This window comes from Corythoichthys intestinalis, chromosome 15 (assembly GCF_030265065.1).
Source record: "Corythoichthys intestinalis isolate RoL2023-P3 chromosome 15, ASM3026506v1, whole genome shotgun sequence".
Lineage (NCBI taxonomy): Eukaryota > Metazoa > Chordata > Actinopteri > Syngnathiformes > Syngnathidae > Corythoichthys > Corythoichthys intestinalis.
The window spans coordinates 29331708-29350551 of record NC_080409.1 but is presented as its reverse complement, the minus strand read 5'-3'; the positions used below and the strand labels follow the sequence as shown (position 1 = coordinate 29350551).

Genomic DNA, 18844 nt, shown 5'->3' with positions numbered 1-18844 from the left:
GACGCAGAGAGCCGCAAAGCGTCATTGTTTCAGTCTCTCTACTCTAATATTTTTACAGGATATTCTTTTTATCCAAGTATTTATCCCCAATAGCTATATAAATGGCTTGAGAAGGACCAGTCAGCCCGTCGAGGGGGAACTATTCCCAACGAGGAAAATGCAACGAAAAGAGCTGCAAAATGTCATTGTTTCTGTCTCTTTACTTCAATATTTTTACAAGATATTCTTTTTATCCAAGTATTTTCCCTAATTTCTAAATAAACGGCATGGTCATGACACAAATAACAGTCTTGTGCTAAATGGAATATGAAATAATAAAAATTCATTTATTCAGGACGACATGGCAAAATTACTCCATAATGGTCAAAACTGTCGACTTCACCTTTACTGTCGCACCTCCCGAACGATATTTTATGACACCTAAATCGGACATACTGCATGTCATTTTCCTTCCCCGGCTTCGGAGAATGTAAACAAACCAAAAGGCGTGACAGCTAGCCGACATGCTAACCCGAACCGAGTGATGTTCCAAAGTCTTTGAAGCAGAAAATCACACATAACTCGCCTGGATTATTTGACATGATGACTGAGTTGTCGATTGTCTTCACAGATCAGCAAACCGCCCGGCGGAGAGCAATTTACAGTTCGTTCCCCGGAGGAGGGTGGCTGCAGTTGTTGTGCAGCTAACGTGCTAATGTGCATGAGGAGAGCTTTTTACATGCCTATCAATGATCAAACGTAAGTAGTCCTTTATTTAAAGAAAGTTTGTAGTGTTTACTTTGTAATAGCTCTATTAATATTTGACATAATACTAAACAAGATGTTTACTCACTTCCTCCTAAGTCCAATGGTCCCACTGTAGTCGGGCTTGTTTTGGCCAATATCCACGGTGAATGGGAACCTTTTGAAACTCCAAAAAGGCGCATACGCCTCTCCCTCATACAGAATGATTTTTCTGCAGCCGTTTGGCTGGCGTGATGCGAAAAATAAACGTATTAATCCGCAAAATCAGCTGTATCCTTCGTCCTCATACACAACAGTACGCTGTATAGTGAAGAGGACGTCTTCTACCGTACACATCACAGCGCCCTCCTCCCCAATGCAAGACCGAAGCCGGAAGTCACTCATTTTCATGGCGCGGGATTCCAAAAGCTAAATAAATATAGCGATCGCTTCCACACACATCCAAGCGGTCCCTATCATTCAGGAGCATAAAATACCGCGTGTATTATGAAATAAACATGCTTTTTCGTGTCACATGCACTTTTTAAAGGTGCTATGAAACCCCTGAGCATGCAAAAAAGTTTAAATGAGAGCTGAAATATCATTTTAAATGTAGAAAATGAATTTGGCACTCAAATCTGTTTTTTTTTTTTTTTTTAAAAACCATTTTATAGTTATTCCAACCAAAACAATGCATTAGGGCAGGGGTTCCCAACCTATTCCACTAAGGCACACTGTGGGTGCAGGATTTCATTCTTACCAAACAAGATGACAACACTTTTTCCCCAATCTGGTGTTTTACAAGTGCAATCAGTTGATTGCAGTCAGGTGTGGCTTGTTTTAGCAGAAGCCTCATTGGTTCAACTGTCTCTGCTGGATCGGCTGGAACAAAAACCAGGACCCACAGTGTGCCTTGAGGACTGGGTTGAAAACCCCTGCATTAGGGAACGCCCACCAGCCGTGAATGCTCATCTTTCATTTCTACGTATTTTGACTGGGAGGGGCGAATGAACAACATTTATTGGACGTCAAGCACCGTCAATGGCAGCCAATAAGTTAAATGAGTGCCTTGTATGGGTTTGAAAAAATATAAATTTGTGCATAAAAGTTTACCTGCTTGACGAGCGTCATGATGTTGTTCACGTAGAGCGTTACATAGTCTTTGAGGTAGATAGATCGCCGCCAGCCGGGTATGTGGAACCAGTCGGTGGCCAGCGCTGCTTCGTTTTCATTGTTCGCGCTCCAAACGATGACCGACGGGTGTGACTTTAGTCGCCAAATCTGACAAAAAATAAATAAAATAAAAATATTGGAGTACTGGCTAGTCATTATTCAACAACAAAAAAGTAAATGTTCTTGTATTATTTTAATTAAAAAAATAAAATTAAATTTAAAAAAATGGAAAACAGTATTTCCTTTGAGTTTTTCTGTCCTCCCAAAAATACACCTGAATGTTTGATGTCCAAAGGTCGCTTTGTGTTATTAAATATGAAGTACTTATTCTTTTTTTTTTTTACTCAGGCTTGTTAACAAGCCTTTGATTTCGCTCAATCAAACAATTTATTATTTTTTTTACAGTACAGTCCTTTTAAACTAAAATGTCAAGCACGAAATTGGGGCAATTCATGGCAGATTTGTGGCAGCCATTGAGCCAAGGTAACAGCAGTGTTGCATGTCTCTCTTCTCACCTGTTGGTAAACCTCCTCCCTCACGGTGCGTAGGAAATCGTCGTCGGTGGGATACATGGCGCATGCAAACATAAAATCCTGCCACACCTGAAAGACAAAAATGGAAATATAAGAAGAATACGACGCGAGAGGATGAACAAATTCTTCGCTGCGATTACCATGAGACCCAACTCATCGCACGTGTCGTAGAAGGCGTCCCGCTCGTAAACACCGCCGCCCCAAACACGGAGGACGTTCATGTTTGCGTCCGTCGCCGACCGTAGCAATTCTCTCAAACTGACGAATAGTCGGAAAGTGACGATCCGACAGAAGCGTGCCTTCCTCGGCGTTGCGTAACTTACGCATCGGGCGTGACCCGGTCCTGGAAGGAATGCGCCGGTATCCAGTTGGAGCCTTTGAGGAAAACCGGCTTGCCGTTGATACGGAAGTAGAAACTTAGACCCGGTGAGCCGACGATAGGCTCCTGGACAAGCTCCACGGTGCGAAAATACACCTAGGGAACACGGTTAGCATTTCAACTCATTGGCTGCCATTGACGTTATAGACATCCAATCTGTCGGACAGCGGGCGAATAATGTTTATTCGCGTCTACCAGTCCAACGCTAACAAAAATAAAAATAAATTTATGAATGAATAAATAAATAAACATGACTATAAAACAACTAAGTGTGTTGAACTATTCACCTATTGTTAGCGCTTGACTAGCTAAGGCTGGCGTGTGCGTGACCTTGCCTGGCACGGCCAAACTGTTCTCCCTGTATTTTTCAAACACTGAGAGAAAAGTCTGGGAACCAGCCCATTAAGGGGTTTTCGAGCAGGTACAAACGCAATCGACAAATCAGATTCGTTTATTTGCGTGACGTGTTCTTAACGAGCAACGTCACTCTTACGCGTCGGAAGTCGTCTCCACAACAACACAGATGGTGAACAGGAGAGCTGAGAATATGTTCCAATCCGCGGTAAAATCTGTTTTAAATTACCAAAAACACATCGACACGAGTCATTGACAACTGTCTGTCTCGCACTAGCCATGTTGAATTAACTCCGCTCTCCTCGTATGTTTACTTCCGCACGCAAGTCCCTCGTCCTGCCCTCGTCGTTTTACTAATGTCACGTCTGCCCGTCGCTGATTGGTCCACTCCGCTGTCTGTTTGCTGTGGCTTGCTCCACCTTGGAAATTGTATCCGCTGAATGGTGGCCAGACTCAATAGCTGGAACAGCGGTGAGTCTGGTGTACCAGGCAATGCGTGACCAGGTAAAAGGTTAACGAGCTAGTCGTCACAAAATCCAATGAGTAGCCAATGCAATGTTGCAGACAACGATTAGCGTTAGCGGTTAGCATTTGTATTAAATGTTGGCGAAGACCCGAAGCAAACAGAATCCACGTTATGCGAGGGCTAGCTGTAAACATCTAAATAGCATTAGTGTTTACATGACCAATAATTTAACCCAAGGCTTACATAGGAACACCCCCTCATTTGAATAACATTTCCGTCTGTATATTTCTAGGGTAAAATAAAAATTGTGCCTTATTTAGTAGCATATACTTATATACAATAATACAAGTTCTAACACCGACATAGTCTGTCTTTTGCATCTAGTTCTACATATATATGATATCTACTGTAGCCGTATGTTTGTAGCAACTAGCAACTGGGCGTTGTTTGTAGCGGCTGTCAGCCGCAGTCAGGTATGATTGTTTTTTTTTTATCTAGCGGCATGAGTTGAACATGATATTTACTCTCGGTTCGTTCCCATGAGTTGAACATGATACTTACTCTCGGTCCGTTCCTCCTTGTGTCCTAAAGACCGCGCTGACTGTGTTTTACTTCCGCTTTACCTGGTATAATTCAATCATCGGAATTTGGATATTTGTGAATCGTTCTTGAATCTTCCACAGCCGAATCGCGAATAATCTAAGAATCGGAAATTTCGCACGCCTCTACGTAATAATATGACTTTTTTTTCTCGTAGCAATAGTACGACTTACATTTCATAGCCCTTCCTTTTCCTTTTTTTGGCCCTAAAAGGTACTACATTATCACAAAAATAATAGCAATTGTATGACTTACATTTCATAGTCCTTCCTTTTCCTTTTTTTTGGACCTAAAAGGTACTACATTATCACAAAAATGATAGTCCTTCGGTTAATGGACCCTCGTCCGTTGACAACTTAAATCTTTTCTAAATACTTCAAAATACTTATCTGAAATTACAACCAGCAACATCAGCAACGAACAAATGCTATGCTATGACGCGAGGATTCGGGTCAAACACACGCCTTACAGAACTTAAACTTTATGTCAATTTCAATATTCCAGTCGTTTTAACAGGCTTAAACCAGAATTACATTCTTTAACTTGAAATACCTTTCTGTGGATTTTTCTCCAGATTTCCCACTCCGTGCCAACAGGAACAATTTGTATTTTACGTGCTATTTCAGACAACTTCTGGCAAATAGTGCGTAAATAATGAGCTAAAGACGTATATTCATTTAGACGTATTGTTATTTTATACAAATTAATAAATTGGATTGTATCTTTAAATCTCAAAGGCCTTTTCACACTAGCGCCAGCCCAGTGTGAAGAGCCGTCCACGGCAAGCGCAAAACGGAAGGAGCCACGTAGCCTGACATAGACGCTAGTGAAAAGCGGCAAGCATATTTACTATAGTCCAAAGCACCAATGCGTTTCTTTTTTATTGTTGCACAAGAAAACAGCGCCTTTTCCTATTATAAGAAGTAGGGGGAAATTATAATAGCCGTGTCAAGAGTTTTGCTAGTTTTGGTGAAAATGGGAATGTTTTTTTTGTTGTTGTTCGTGAACTACAGTAATTTTCCACACAAACGCACATCGAGGTACCATTTAGCTTGGCAAGGAGAGATATGAGAGTAATTTTTCGAGTGCTCCAGAGCTTACGAAACTTTTTAAAAAAGTGCATTTATCAAGTTTTAGTCAGCTGTGATTGCGTATATCCGTCTTCCAAAATAAGCCTGATAGGACAGATATAAGTACGCCTGCCCCTCTGCTATTGGATGCATTGTTGATGTAAGCGCGGCAGCGCGCCCCGCCTCTCGGCGCAAATTCATTCAAACTTGTTGTTCCGCCCAAGGCAGCCATCCACCGCTTACTTTTGCCAAGAAGTCCGGTCCAAAATACACAATGAATGGGTTGCGGCTGAACCTTTCACACTGGGCTGCCGCTGAAACGGCCTTAAAAAAAAAAAAACAGACAAAAAAACCCCATCTCATTTGCAAGGCGTGGTGGCTTTTATTTTGGTGTAGCGGTGCGCCACAATCTTTTACCCGTAGGGGAAACCCTGCATCTCATGTCATTATGTGATTAGATGCCATTTCTTTCACACCTTTGAGTATATAGGTAGCACACTGGCTGAAGAATTTTACTGATACTTCTGCTTTCATGGGCACTCTTGGGGTAGGGGAACTATTAGCCAGAATTCTGTATTTGACAGTTGCAAATATCGCTGGAATTAATATACTCGGATCAAAATGCAACTTCAGGTCTGTGAGTCTCTTCTTTAAACTATTATTGAATTATTAGTATACTTCTGAACACGCGAACACGACTAAGAGTTCATTATTATTGTATATTTTCCACTTAGGTCCTGTGGCCTTTAAAACATTTAATTTCTAACAATATCAATGCTGATACAACACAGATATCATATTTTTTGAAAACATATAATTTTTTTTTTTCCCTTCAATACTAAATTATTGCATACTCACTTGACTCTAAAGTAATTGCTATAATGGCTAGGTCCGACACTGCTTAACTCAGTTTGCAGCCAGCCCTCCCACATCAAATGGGTTGAGGTTTTCGTAGTGATAAATTCATTGGTGAAAGTGAGTCTTTGTCAGATGAAGAACAAATTTTATTTTTCAACTCAGTGATGGCACAACACGTCTAATCCATTTGAAGTAAGAGGGCTGGCAGCAAATGAACAAACAGGATATGAGGTCTTACCTTGGAGCGCACGCTGTATAGCGATTTCCCATCCTCAGAGCAAACTGTGATGAGGAGGCGGTAGGATGGTTGTCCGCCGAGACCGTTGGGCCACCAGAGCTTCACCTTACTACTCTGTAGGCAAAATATTTACCATTCTTTCATATTTTTTTGTACATGCACAATTTTTCAATAATTTTGGTTCTTTTATCATTATTTTTATGTATTTCTTGTCATGTAGGGTCATTTTTTAAACAGTATTCTGATCAAATATTCAACTATTTTAAATAGTTGTGTATTTTTGTCATTTTTTGGTCAAAATGCAGGGTCATATATTCCTTTACGCTTTGTACCTTTTTTGAATTTGATAATTCAGTGTTTTTGTTTGTGATATTTCTGTATTTTAATTTCTTTTGGGACATTTCATTGCCAAATCTTTCAGTGGAATACATTCTTGGATTTGGGAGGTCATTCATCAAATAGTTCCGTTTCTGTTAAAGAGTGTTTTGTCAAAACTTTTTTAAAATTTTTTTTTTTACTTTTTTAAATTTCTTTTCTGATAGAGTAATTTTTTAAAAGAACATTGTGGTTAATTACCAGCACATTTTAAATGCTGTACTTACAAAAATCTTTGACATTGTTTTGAGATTGTAGGGTATTTTTTTCTTTTTTGTCAAATACATTGATTTCTCTACAAAGTTGTAAAAAAAAAGTTCTCTAATCATTTGGGTTTTTTTTGTGTGTTTTTAATTATTTTTTGCCATTTCTTTGTCAAATCTTACTATGGAATGCATTTTTGGATTTTGTTCACCAAACAATTATTTTTTTTTGTCTATTTTGTTTAGAAGGTTTTCGTATTTTCTGTCAAATATTGTTGTTGTTGTTTTTTTTTTCTTTTCGATATGTACACAATATTGTTTGACATACATATGAACATTTTAAATGCTGGTTGTTTTTTTCATCTTTCTGTAATAGCTGGTTGTTTTTTTTAATCTTTCTGTCATAGTTGGATAGTTGGGAATTTTTTTGCTTTTTTGGGGGGGGGGGCAAATAAGATGTCGTTGTGCATTTTTTAATCTGACAATTTGGTGCTTTTGTTCTTGATATTTGTGTGTTGTTCTTCTTGGCCATTTCTTTTCCAAATCTTTTTGTCGAATATATTCTTGGATTTTGTGGGTTTTTTGTCGTCAAATCTTTCTGGTTGCTATTGTAATTTAGCGTTAGCCTAATAGCATAATTGCATTTTGAGATTTTTGGAAAAATGGAAAAAACATTTTTTGCAAACACATTGATATTTTTATGACTAAGACAGAGAGGGTTCTTGAACATTCTGACTGGCTTAGACGAAAAGCCGAAAGGCAGAGTGTTGCAGCAGTGGTGGGAGAGTAACATTATGCATAAATATCAACTTGGCAAAAATATGGCTTGGGCAATTAGGCTGTTAAGGTAACAGGTATGTGTTTTTTTGTCATATTTAGTTAAATATGTTATAAATACATGCAAAGAATAGATTTAATATATATATTTTTTTGGTCAAACATTGGAAACTTTAAAAACTAATATTTTTGTTGCTAGTGTATTTTGTCATTTTCTATGCTAATAGTTTGGTTGATATTTATTTATTTATTTATTTATTTATTTATTTATTTTTTAATCTTTTTGCCAAATCTGCATTTTCTTTTATTTACTTTTTGTCTTGGTCTATATTTATTTTTCATAAATCATGTACTCTGCACAAATACACACATGCTTACCACATTGATGCTAAGGGAAAAGCTGTACTTGGCGTTGCCTTGGCGAACGTTTGTAGAGAACGTGGCACGGGACAGCAGCTCTGGCACGTCCAGGGTGATTTGGACACCGTTCATGAGCTGAAGAGTGTCCAAGAGCATTTCCACAACCAACGTCCATGCCGAGTGTTTGGCGTCTGTGAGACCACAGCCAAAGTGCTTAGCTTTGCTTATTTGTTGCCTAACAAAAATCAAACGATTAACCTTTTATAGTGGACTGATTTAACTCTTTGGCTGCCATTGACGACGCTAGACGACCAATCCATTTTGACTGGGAGGGGCGAATGAACGAACATTTGGATGGATTGGATGTCTAGAGCCGCCAGTGGCACTGAAAAATAAGTGTTCACAGCCCAGTTTTTATGAACAGCATACCACACGAATGGTATTTTTACACCGCAAGGTTGCGTGATGTCACCATTGTAATCCAGAAGGTGGCAACATAGAAGTGCGCTCGCATACAACCAATGCTAGTACTGCTTGTTTTCTGCCGGTGATCTTTCAAAAAAGAACATGCAGAGTAAACACTGGTGCTATGGAGCTTGTAGAAACGACTCGAGACGTTACGACCCTCCACATATGAAGGATGTTCTCTTCATACGTTTCACGAAGCCAAAAAATGTGAACAATGGATCAACTTGAGCGGATGTCCAAAAGACCAGTTTAACGCCAGCAAGGTGAAGCCCTTCACCTTTATATGCAGTAAACATTTTGTTGAGGGCCATGGTCCTACAGATCAATAATCCTGATCCATTGCCTGCCCCAAAGAGGTAAGCCGTTTTGATATTTTTACTTATTTTTTAGTGTGGCGTTTTGCCGTGCTGCTTCTGTCTGACAATGACCTGGGGAAAAAATTAGATTTTTACTTTTATATCATAACAGTCATGTAGGCCTGTTTTTCTAAAATACGGACATTTAAATAAGTTAGCCATGTTTGGCCTTGGTATTTATGTAGTAAGTCTGTTCATGCCCACAGGTAGGCGCTAGATTTTGCAGCTTTACCTTTTCTGTTGTAAAGAAACAACCTTACTAAGGGGGGCGTGTAAATAAATTAACAGAATTAAGATTTGTCATTAATGAACAAATTAAAAGTGTCCGTTGGCTGTCACTGAGTAGCATTTGCGATCGCTACACAAAAGTAGCAAAATAAATTACCCCCAAGAACGGTCAGAGACGTAAGAAAACCAGAGGATATAAGAAAAATGATTGCTTGTTGAAACAGGAGAAAGTCATCGTCAGTGTCGTAAGACAATGCACACAAGAAAAAGGTGTCGATAAAAAGCTACCTCTGGATCAGGTCGGCTCTTTTTCAGCCCTCGACACTCAAGCCATTTCTTTAACTGAACTTTTGTATGTTCTTCCACATCTTTACCAGTGAATTTGGCATCCAGCGACATTTCGGACAGAATTGATAGGTTTAGCTCAGTAAACATCTCGTTCGTACACTATTTACATGCATCTAGCGTGAAGGCGTTTGACCCCCCCCCCCCCCCCCCCAGCAATAGTTGCTAACGTCATGAATATTAATAATCAAAGGTGACGTGTTACATGCGGTACGCTGTTGAATGACTATCGATGTCAAATGGGTGAAATTAGAATGAATAAACATTAAATGCTGGAAGTGACCCAAAATTATTTACATTTTGAGTCACTTCCTGCATATTTTGTGGCATTCCTGTACTTTTTGGATCATTTCCTGTTGACTTTGGGGAATTTCTGTGTCACTTCCTGGTGATTTGGGGGATTTTACAGGTCACATCCTGTTGATATTGGGTATTTTTTCACCAATTGTTAATAAATACAACTTTTGTGCGCCTCGATTTCCTGAATTTTTGGGTGGTTAAATCATATGAATTGAATAAAAAAATGCAGGACAAGATATATTTTGAAATTTGAAATGATTTTGCCAATGGAAAAAAAATGTACTTTTTGGTCAAAAAGCCCATGTTTTTGCCACACCCGTTAGAGGCAAAATCGGAAGAGCGCCTGTGTCACGTGAATTTTTGGAACGCTTTAAAGTTGCAACAGTCGTTCAAAGTGCACGGGCTGTACAGCGTGCTTAAAAAGTTGGCACCAATTAGTTCTGGTCTTGGCCAGGACTTTTAGTCACGAGCACTTCATTAGTTTGACTTTGGAGTTTGTTTGTTTTTTTCAGATACAAGTTGCTGCTCGGCCATTTTTTAAACATGACATGCCGTAACGTACCATAGAGAGGGAAAGTGGCGAAGCGGTCGAGGCGCAGTAGGTCAAAGGCCTCCAGCCGGACACCTTTCCACAGCCCCGCTCCCGGAAAAGACGGACCCCAGTCCCAACTGAACGAACTCTGTGCCTGGTTCACAAACACGTGCGTCACAATAACAACTAAATTACCGCAGAGGTCACAGGCCACATTCTATGGTTTTCTTTTGGGGTCATGACTGCAAACCCATATAAATGTAGGAAATTATTAACTCATTGCCTGCTATTGATGATGAGTGGCAAATCAGAGTTAATTTAAAAGTGAACTTTTTTCCATTAAGCAAACAATATTACCACTTACCACCATATTTACCACTTACAACACTCTAAGTAAGGAAACACATCAGCCTTCCTAATCTCCTAGCAGTTTTAATGTATTTCATAAATGAACTCATTTGCTAAAAAAAAAAAAAAAAAAAAAAAAAAAAAAAAAAAAAATGATTTGCTAAAAAAAAATTTAAATTAACATTTTGAAAAAAAATACAGAATATTTAGTTTTCTCCTTTTTCAATATGTTTAATTTAAAAAATAAAAAATTAAAAGTTTTTTTTCTTTGATTATTCAAAAATGTAAATAAATTTATAAAATATTTACTTTTTTCTTTATTTTCCTTTTAATTTTTTTTAAATTGAAAAAAGTTTTTTCCCCCCTTTTTCTTATATTTGATTTAAAAATTAAAATAGAATAACTGTTTTGCCTCTTTTTTAAAAATGTAAATAAAAATACATGTAAAAATCTTACTTTTTTGTATTTTTGTTTTTTAAAATTTTTAATTAAAATATGAGTCAAAAGTAACTTTTTTCTCCTTATTTTGAAATGTAAATAAAAATACATGAATAAAATAGCGTGTTTTTTTTTAATGAAAAAAAAAAATGATATTCATATTTGAAATTTATAAATGAATAAAAATGTATCTTTAGTTTTTCTTTCAACTGAAAACATTTAAATAAAATACGAAGATATATACCAGAATATTTGCTATTAAGAGGCTCAAAAAAGAGATTTTGGACCATTTCTGTTAACGCAACAATGTCCCAATCTAAATGAATTGGACATATTTCGCCGTCAATTGCAAAGAAACATGATGATTCAATGCAAGTGCTGCCAGTTAAAATGGATTTGTCATCGATCGCCGTCAATGGCATTGAATGAGTTAAATATACCCAACAAATTGAGTGACTCCTGTCAGTGGAATCAGGCGCTAGTGAAATAAATGAATAAATAAATAGGTCAATACAGTATTTTAAATTGGGGCTTTGTAACAAAAATGCTTGTGACGTTTATTAAAGTGGAAACCTGAATTTGAGGAACATGATTTGCTTTGACAGTCCACACAAAATGATTAGTTTGACACCAGTGCATGACCAACAAGCAACTGCAAAACTTGTCATTACAACTAGGGTGTGTAGACTTTTTCGATTCAGCTGCTCATTTTTGTTTGCACTCACTTTCCTAATGAAATTGACGTGACACTGCCCCTTCTGAACGTCGGGTGGACACTCGGGAGGAACAGCGTAGGCGGAGTGAGCCTTCCTTTTCTGGGCGGCGTACAAGACGGGCGACAGGAAGTGGACTGTTAGCACGTTCTCCTCGCCCGTTAGGAGATCTCGGACGGGAAATACCTGTGTGAAAAAAAGATGTTTTTTTTTTTTTTTTTGTTTTTTTTTGTTTTTTTTTGTTTTTTTTTACCGGTCCTATTCAGCTGCCTAGACACAGAGAATAGCAATCCCAGTGTCCTTTTGGTCTGAACAGTTTTAATGTATCTATGGGAGTTTGCTATACACCCACTGTGGTTGTTCATTATGTTTCATTTATTAGGAGAAAGCGCAAACAGGAAGGAGTTATGGGGGGACAGAAAGGGAGGAGGCAGACAGAAGAGAAGAACAAGCAATGAACAAATTCACCCCTCCCAGTCAAAATGAGTTGGACGTCTGGCGCCTTCAATGGCACTGAAAGATGAGCATACACAGCTAGTCCTCACAGTTTAAAGGTGCTATGAAATGGTGAGAATATCATAAAATGAAACCCCCCATTGACCAAAGTGAAAAAGTCTTTTTGCAGACTTTGCACCGGGCACTGTTGTTATTTTCACTAGGTGCCAACCACCTCTTAAATAAACCATCTTCCATTAATTTTTGATTAAATTTACACTTCCCCATCTCGACATATTCAAACTCACCTCTACAGTACAACTGCGAATAACAAGGAAATGGCGTCATTGCGCCAACTCAAGTCACTGGCGTACGCTGAGGTTGCGGACACAAACTGTATAACATATATTAATCTCAAACCCTTGTATTTAGTGCACAACTATTGATAAAGCAAATTCATACCATTAGAAATTTTATGGTAGACTACAATGACTACCCTGGCATTAAAAGCATTGCCTGGAAATGTTGATACTTTCAGCATTTTCTATTAAATTTAAGACCTTGATTATCCAGATTTTAAATTTAAGACATTTTAAGACTTTTTAAAAAATATATATTTAAAACATTTTTTTTTTAAACCCTGTCCTGTTCAGCTGTTTGACACGGAGAATGGAAGTCTAAGTGTCCGGTTGGTCTGAACAGTTTTAATGTTTCACATTGAGAGTATGACATACTCCCATTGTGATCATTCAACATTCCTCGTTTATTATGACAAAGCAGCGAACCAAGAAGGGATTATGGGGGAACAGAAGAAAAGAAACACAAAAGAAAGAAAAGAAACACAAACAACAACAAGAAATACATTGAACGCCTACACTAACTAGGAATATGTTGGCGCTACTGTCAGCAACCGACCCACGCTGCCCCATCACCAATCCCGATACTGGGGCCGCCCACCCGAGCGCGCCCAATCACGCCAGCCGCAATCCAGCCCTGCCCGAGCCCTACCAAATATGCAACAGCCACACAGACGAGCGGAGACGCCACCCCAGGGCAACGGCCCCCACCCAGCCAGCCCGGGGAGGGAGGGCGGACGGGCGGGGGGTGGCAGTGCAGCCCATCCCCACTCCTGTAGCCCAGCAAAGGAGCCATCATGACCCCCCCCACCCGCGCCCCCATCAACCGGCCTTCAGGGATGGGAAGAGGGAACGCACCACCAAGCCCACGCCCACCCCCACACCCCTCCGCCCACGAGCCACAGCCGCAGCCCCCCAACTGGCACGGCACGCCATGATATCCCCGCCGAAGCAGGCGACACCCAGCCAACACACTGGCGTCCAGCCAGCGACCCGCGACGGAGCACAGGGCAGATACCCAGGCAGAGAACAGAGAGGAAGGCGCTAGCAGGAGAACGCCGAGGAGCCACCACGGAGCAACAAGAGATCGGAGCCTTGACCTCCCCACACTCCCGCAGCCCAGGCAGAGGGGACGCCACGCCCCGGGTGCCACGCCATAGAGAAAAAATGTGGGACCAACCTATTACTGTGGCTGCCAGGTCCCCTGCTGGCAGCCATTACCCAGCACCGTGATGGGATTGTGTGGGGAGGGTAGTGCAATGTATGCATTAAAATGGGAGAGCTTGGCTTGGGGCAGTGGGACCGCTGCATGGAATTTCTAACCAGCTGCCCGTCCCACCGCCCTTTGCTGGAGCTCCTCCGTGAGGTATCATGTGTGTGGTGCGTTAAAAAAGGTGCGGGAATGGCTGGGCCTGCCGTGAGGAGGTAACCGTGATGTCAAAAACAGGTCCCATATATCTCACAACCTTGGTGTGTGATGCATTAAAATCAAGGGGGAGCCGGGCCGGGACTGTATGGCAGCATCCCGACTCTCCCCGGAGGAATGAATAAGTATGAAGGTGGCAGGGTAAAAGATATTTACAGACTTCTTAAGGATCTGCGGGAAACCTGCTTTCAACCAAAATAAACGCCCACTTTTTCCACTGATTTTGGTTTCATCAAATCCTAATCAGTTAGTCAGTTAATCCTAATTACTCTTCCTTTCTCAATTTCCCTGGCCCTGCCCACTAAAAATGATGTCACACCCAGAATGAGCCGCAGATTTCTGCTAGTATAATATCTAGGGTTGTTTCGATCATGTTTTTTTGCTCCCGATCCGATCCCGATCGTTTTAGTTTGAGTATCTGCCGTACCCGATATTTCCCAATCCGATTGCTTTTTTTTTGCTCCCGATTCAATTCCAATCATTCCCGATAATTTTTCCCGATCATATACATTTTGGCAATGCATTAAGAAAAAAATGAATAAAACTCGGACATATATATACATTCAACATACAGTACATAAGTACTGTATTTGTTTATTATGACAATAAATCCTCAAGATGGCATTTACATTATTAACATTCTTTCTGTGAGAGGGACCCACGGATAGAAAGACTTGTAATTCTTAAAGGAAAAATTTGCTTTGTATATTGTGACTAAATATTGCCATCTAGTGTATTTGTTAAGCTTTCAGTAAATGATACTGTAGCCATTTAACTGTTCTGCCCAAATGCATGATGGGAAGTGCAACCATGACTGTGCGTAGTGGCACCAATTGATATATCTTCTCTGCATTGGGAAATAACATAGGGTGTGAAGAAAAAGATCAACTACTACCTTGCTTCCCCACATTGCTTACCACGATATTTCTAATTGTTGAGAGAGGGATTGTTAGGCTTTAGCCAATTAAAAATAGGCTCCAAAGACTGCCAAAATTCACTCTACTCATTTTATGCTGCCTTTTAGCTCTACATATAGGTAAAACGGCGCCATTATAGATTGAACGCGACAATGCGTCAGTAGGTCGTGCAGCGCATGCGTTAATTGCGTTAAATATTTTAACGTGATTAATTTTTTAAAAATTAATTACCGCCGTTAACGCGATAAATTTGATAGCCATACTTTAAGCCAAAACTAAGACATTTTGTCTGTAACGTTAAATACAATTAGAAAACGATTTAATTAAAAAATATATATATATATTAAAAAAAGGCATGTCCGATATTTTTTTGCCGATTCCGATACTTTGAAAATGACGTGATCGGACCTGATCGATCAGCATCCCGATTGATCGGGACATCTTTAATAATATCCATAGGCTTTCTTTTTTCTTGTTGCCATGTGCCCGTTCTGTCATTCTGTCAACATGTACTGCCTAGCGTAACACAAGAAAGCTACACTGGAAAAAAATAACTTCATGGACTTACTTGATAAAATCTGAAAATTGATAAAATTTTACTGCTTGCAATATTAAGTTCAGTTCACAAGCAGTAAAATTTACTTAATAGAAGTAAGTGCAAATTGTTACATTGATTTTATCAAGTAAATCAACCAGTTATTTTTTTCATTGAAGACATGATTATCAATTGGGGAGGTGATGTCACAACCACAATCGTTGAAAAAAAGTGGGCGTTTCCTGATGCATTGTTTTAGGTGGAATAGCTATGAAAATGTATAAAAAACAACCAGATTTCAGTGCCAAATTTGTTTCCTACAATTTTTTTTTTTTTTTTCATTTTTGACATGGCCACCATTTCATAGTACCCTTATGAGGAAAATGCAACTTTTGAACAGCTGTCGTCTGTAGTGACCACTGTCCCCGTGGAGCGGAAAAAAAGGACAGACCGCGAAGCGTGAATGTTAACGCACGTATTGTCGGAACATGTTGTCTGTGTGCCCCACTGACACGCCGTTCAGCCAAATGGACGCCGCCGTGTCCACGCCATCCAACACCAGAAGAACTTTCTGCTTGGACCTGTTGGCCGGAATATGTTTAGAAAGGTTGCCCAGAGTCCATTCCTGCAGCCTCTTTGACGCGAGAAACATTTAAGAGTGAAAAGAGGAGACGGGAGATGCCACTGACCTTACTTCCTTGGAGACCGCAAACGTGGACGCATAGGTCCAGTTGTCCAAAGAGATCCACTCATACAGTAAGTCATTGAAGCGGAAATAAGGGTCCTGCAAAAATTGACAAGTTTCATGCGTAGGGATTTCAAAATACACTTTTGTTGACAGAAAATCAGATCTAGTGCTGCAACGATTAATCGATGAGTTTAACTCAAGTGATTCGATTATAAAAAAAAAAAACTAATCAAATTTTACTGCTTCAAGTACTCGTTTATTTGCGTGGCGTTGTAATGGTTATTTTGAAAATGTTTGCATTTAGCTTTATTGATTTGGTTGGATACACTGCCTTTTAGTGGCAACAGTGAATATTGCATAACTCGTTTAACATGGCTGAATCCAGCTGCTCCCTGTTAAGACCAACATACGGTAAGTTTTTGTTTGAGCTAATGTTTTTTTTTTTATGCAATCGTAATTTAGTTTATAGGTATATTTTGCCATTTTTTTGTGGGAATATGTGTTTGAACGATTTGTTGAGAGCATTGTTTAAAAAAAAGTTAGAATTTTATAGCATTCAAGCTAGCAAACTTTTGCTGTGCAAGTTAGCCAATTGTTCTTTTGTTGTACTTAGATCCTCATTTATTTATTTTTTTTCCAAACCATTTAAGGCTAAGCTCAGGTATTGTAATTTACTTTTAAATGAAAGTGCAATCCTGCATAGTTTGAAGAAACACTCTGGAATTTTATTTTGAAAGTGCAATTTACAAAGCCTTTGTTTGACACCCCTAAAATGTATTCTGCAACACATTAAATGTTCCTAATTAGATTACTCGATTATTCGAACTAACTAGTTGATAGATTAAACGACTACTAAAATAATCGATACCTGCAGCCCTAATCGGGTCATTCATGTGATACTTAAAACAAATCAAGTCACAGGGCAAGAAACATGCTAAGGCTAAGTGGCTACAAAATAATATTGAATAAATATAATAATGGAAGAAAATGTAAGCGCTAAGGAATAGTAAAATAAAAAACGAGGCAAAAGTCACAAAACTGTAAAAAAAAATTATGACTTGATAAAAAAAAAAAAAAAAAAAAATCTGAACATTCATGTAATAAGTAATAAGTATAGTATTACAAATCATAATAAAAGAAGTCCAAAATATATATTTTTTGAAAAACCAATAAAATCGCTTGGGAAAAGTTGCCTAAAATTATTGAAAAATTTATTTAAAAATAACAAAGTGAGATCAGATGAGAAAAATAAAAAGTATGTTCATCAATAAAAATGTAGATCACAATAAGTCACACTCATAGATATGTGAAAACCATTAATTAAAAAAAGGAAAATAAAAACTAAAGAATAACCCAATTAAAACACTGTCTGAAAGCATTAACCAAACAAATGGCAAAAATAGAAAAACGATTTTTTATATAAGAACTAGCAGTGAATGATCATGTTTCAGAGCCAATGACGGCGACTGACGATTATTGACCCCTGCCAGTCCAAATCGATTGGACGTTATCACCATCTATGTTAGACAATAAGTTAATTCATGAACAACCTTAAAGCTGTTAAAAACAGTAAGAAGTTTGTTGACGGATTTCCTTAGTTTGATTGTTGAAAGTGGCAATTTGGCAAAGTTTCAGTGTACTCATCGTAAAAGATATCATTTTTAGTACAGCAACTCTAGTCCCTCTATCAACGTAAAAAGCAGCCATGGCCAATGAGTTAAAGATGGTTGTGATAATAATTGCAACATGTGATGGACCTTTATGAAGCCTTGCTCCTGCAGCGCCGTGTGAACACAGCCCGGCACCCGAGCGGGGAGAGACAACGACTTGTTGGAGTTCCACAACTTCCATTCGCCGTCCAAGCTTTGGACCAGAGAAACCGGACCACCGTGGCTCCAAACTTCCAAAAACCCAAACGATGACAACAGTAAAACAAACACGCGCGGTACCATCTTCACTTCATTGTTGACAAGTGACGGGAGCCACTTCCGTGTTTGGGTCATGTGACCGCCATGTGATAAACTAGCTAGCTACTTTGGCGTTTACCTAGCCAACATGGTGACTTGTTAGTACACAAAAACGAGTAGGAACAAAACTGTAGCGACCTTGTATAGTCTCTTACGTCCCAGACTTTCTTGGGAGAACACCAAAGCACATTTAGGTTGCGGTTTGGATACGTGACGTATGTAGTTTCTACTTCCGCTAACTACTGACCTGGGACTACGCATGCGCAACAGTCCACCGATGAGACACGGGAGTCCAAGCATTAAATTTTTGTGAAACGAACAGTTTATTCCCATATATAAAAACCTTAAGTTTAAAACAGCGTTTTTTAAATTATATATTTTACTCCTTTCCATCGTGATGTCCTTGCTGTGTTAAAGACAGAAAAGATAGATGGTAAATGGCTCATCAAATCACTAAATCTATTTTTTCATGACCCTCAAATATTTGATTAATTTATAAATTATGATATTATGCTGGCAGTAAAGAACAAAAAAATAAAATCAATGATATACCAGTGTTTATCGCGCCAGTTTTGAATATATGGCGGAAAACAGACAAGGCTGAAAAAGCAGTTTCTGCTCTTGCACCCCTCTTTAAATTAATTTGTCCGTTTTACCCTGGAGACCCCCGTTTACAGATGTCG

At 39.0% G+C, this 18844-nt stretch overlaps 1 protein-coding gene across 3 annotated transcripts in view; it reads right to left on the bottom strand.

Annotated features, from left to right (window-relative positions):
* Positions 1 to 18390, bottom strand: part of manba (mannosidase, beta A, lysosomal) — a 33751-nt gene extending 15361 nt beyond the window's left edge. For 2 of the 3 annotated variants that reach the window (XM_057860122.1, XM_057860123.1), the window contains exons 1-11: positions 17952 to 18390; positions 16196 to 16290; positions 15982 to 16087; positions 11850 to 12023; positions 10369 to 10492; positions 8128 to 8300; positions 6395 to 6508; positions 2753 to 2904; positions 2570 to 2687; positions 2412 to 2498; positions 1837 to 2004 (exon numbers count right to left, since the gene is read on the bottom strand). In XM_057860122.1, the coding sequence (XP_057716105.1) occupies positions 1837 to 2004; positions 2412 to 2498; positions 2570 to 2687; positions 2753 to 2904; positions 6395 to 6508; positions 8128 to 8300; positions 10369 to 10492; positions 11850 to 12023; positions 15982 to 16087; positions 16196 to 16290; positions 17952 to 18197 (1557 nt within the window). In that variant the 5' untranslated portion in view covers positions 18198 to 18390. The remainder of the gene's footprint in view (positions 1 to 1836; positions 2005 to 2411; positions 2499 to 2569; positions 2688 to 2752; positions 2905 to 6394; positions 6509 to 8127; positions 8301 to 10368; positions 10493 to 11849; positions 12024 to 15981; positions 16088 to 16195; positions 16291 to 17951) is intronic. The other variant, XM_057860124.1, reaches the window with a different exon arrangement.
* Between the last annotated feature and the right edge of the window lie 454 nt (positions 18391 to 18844).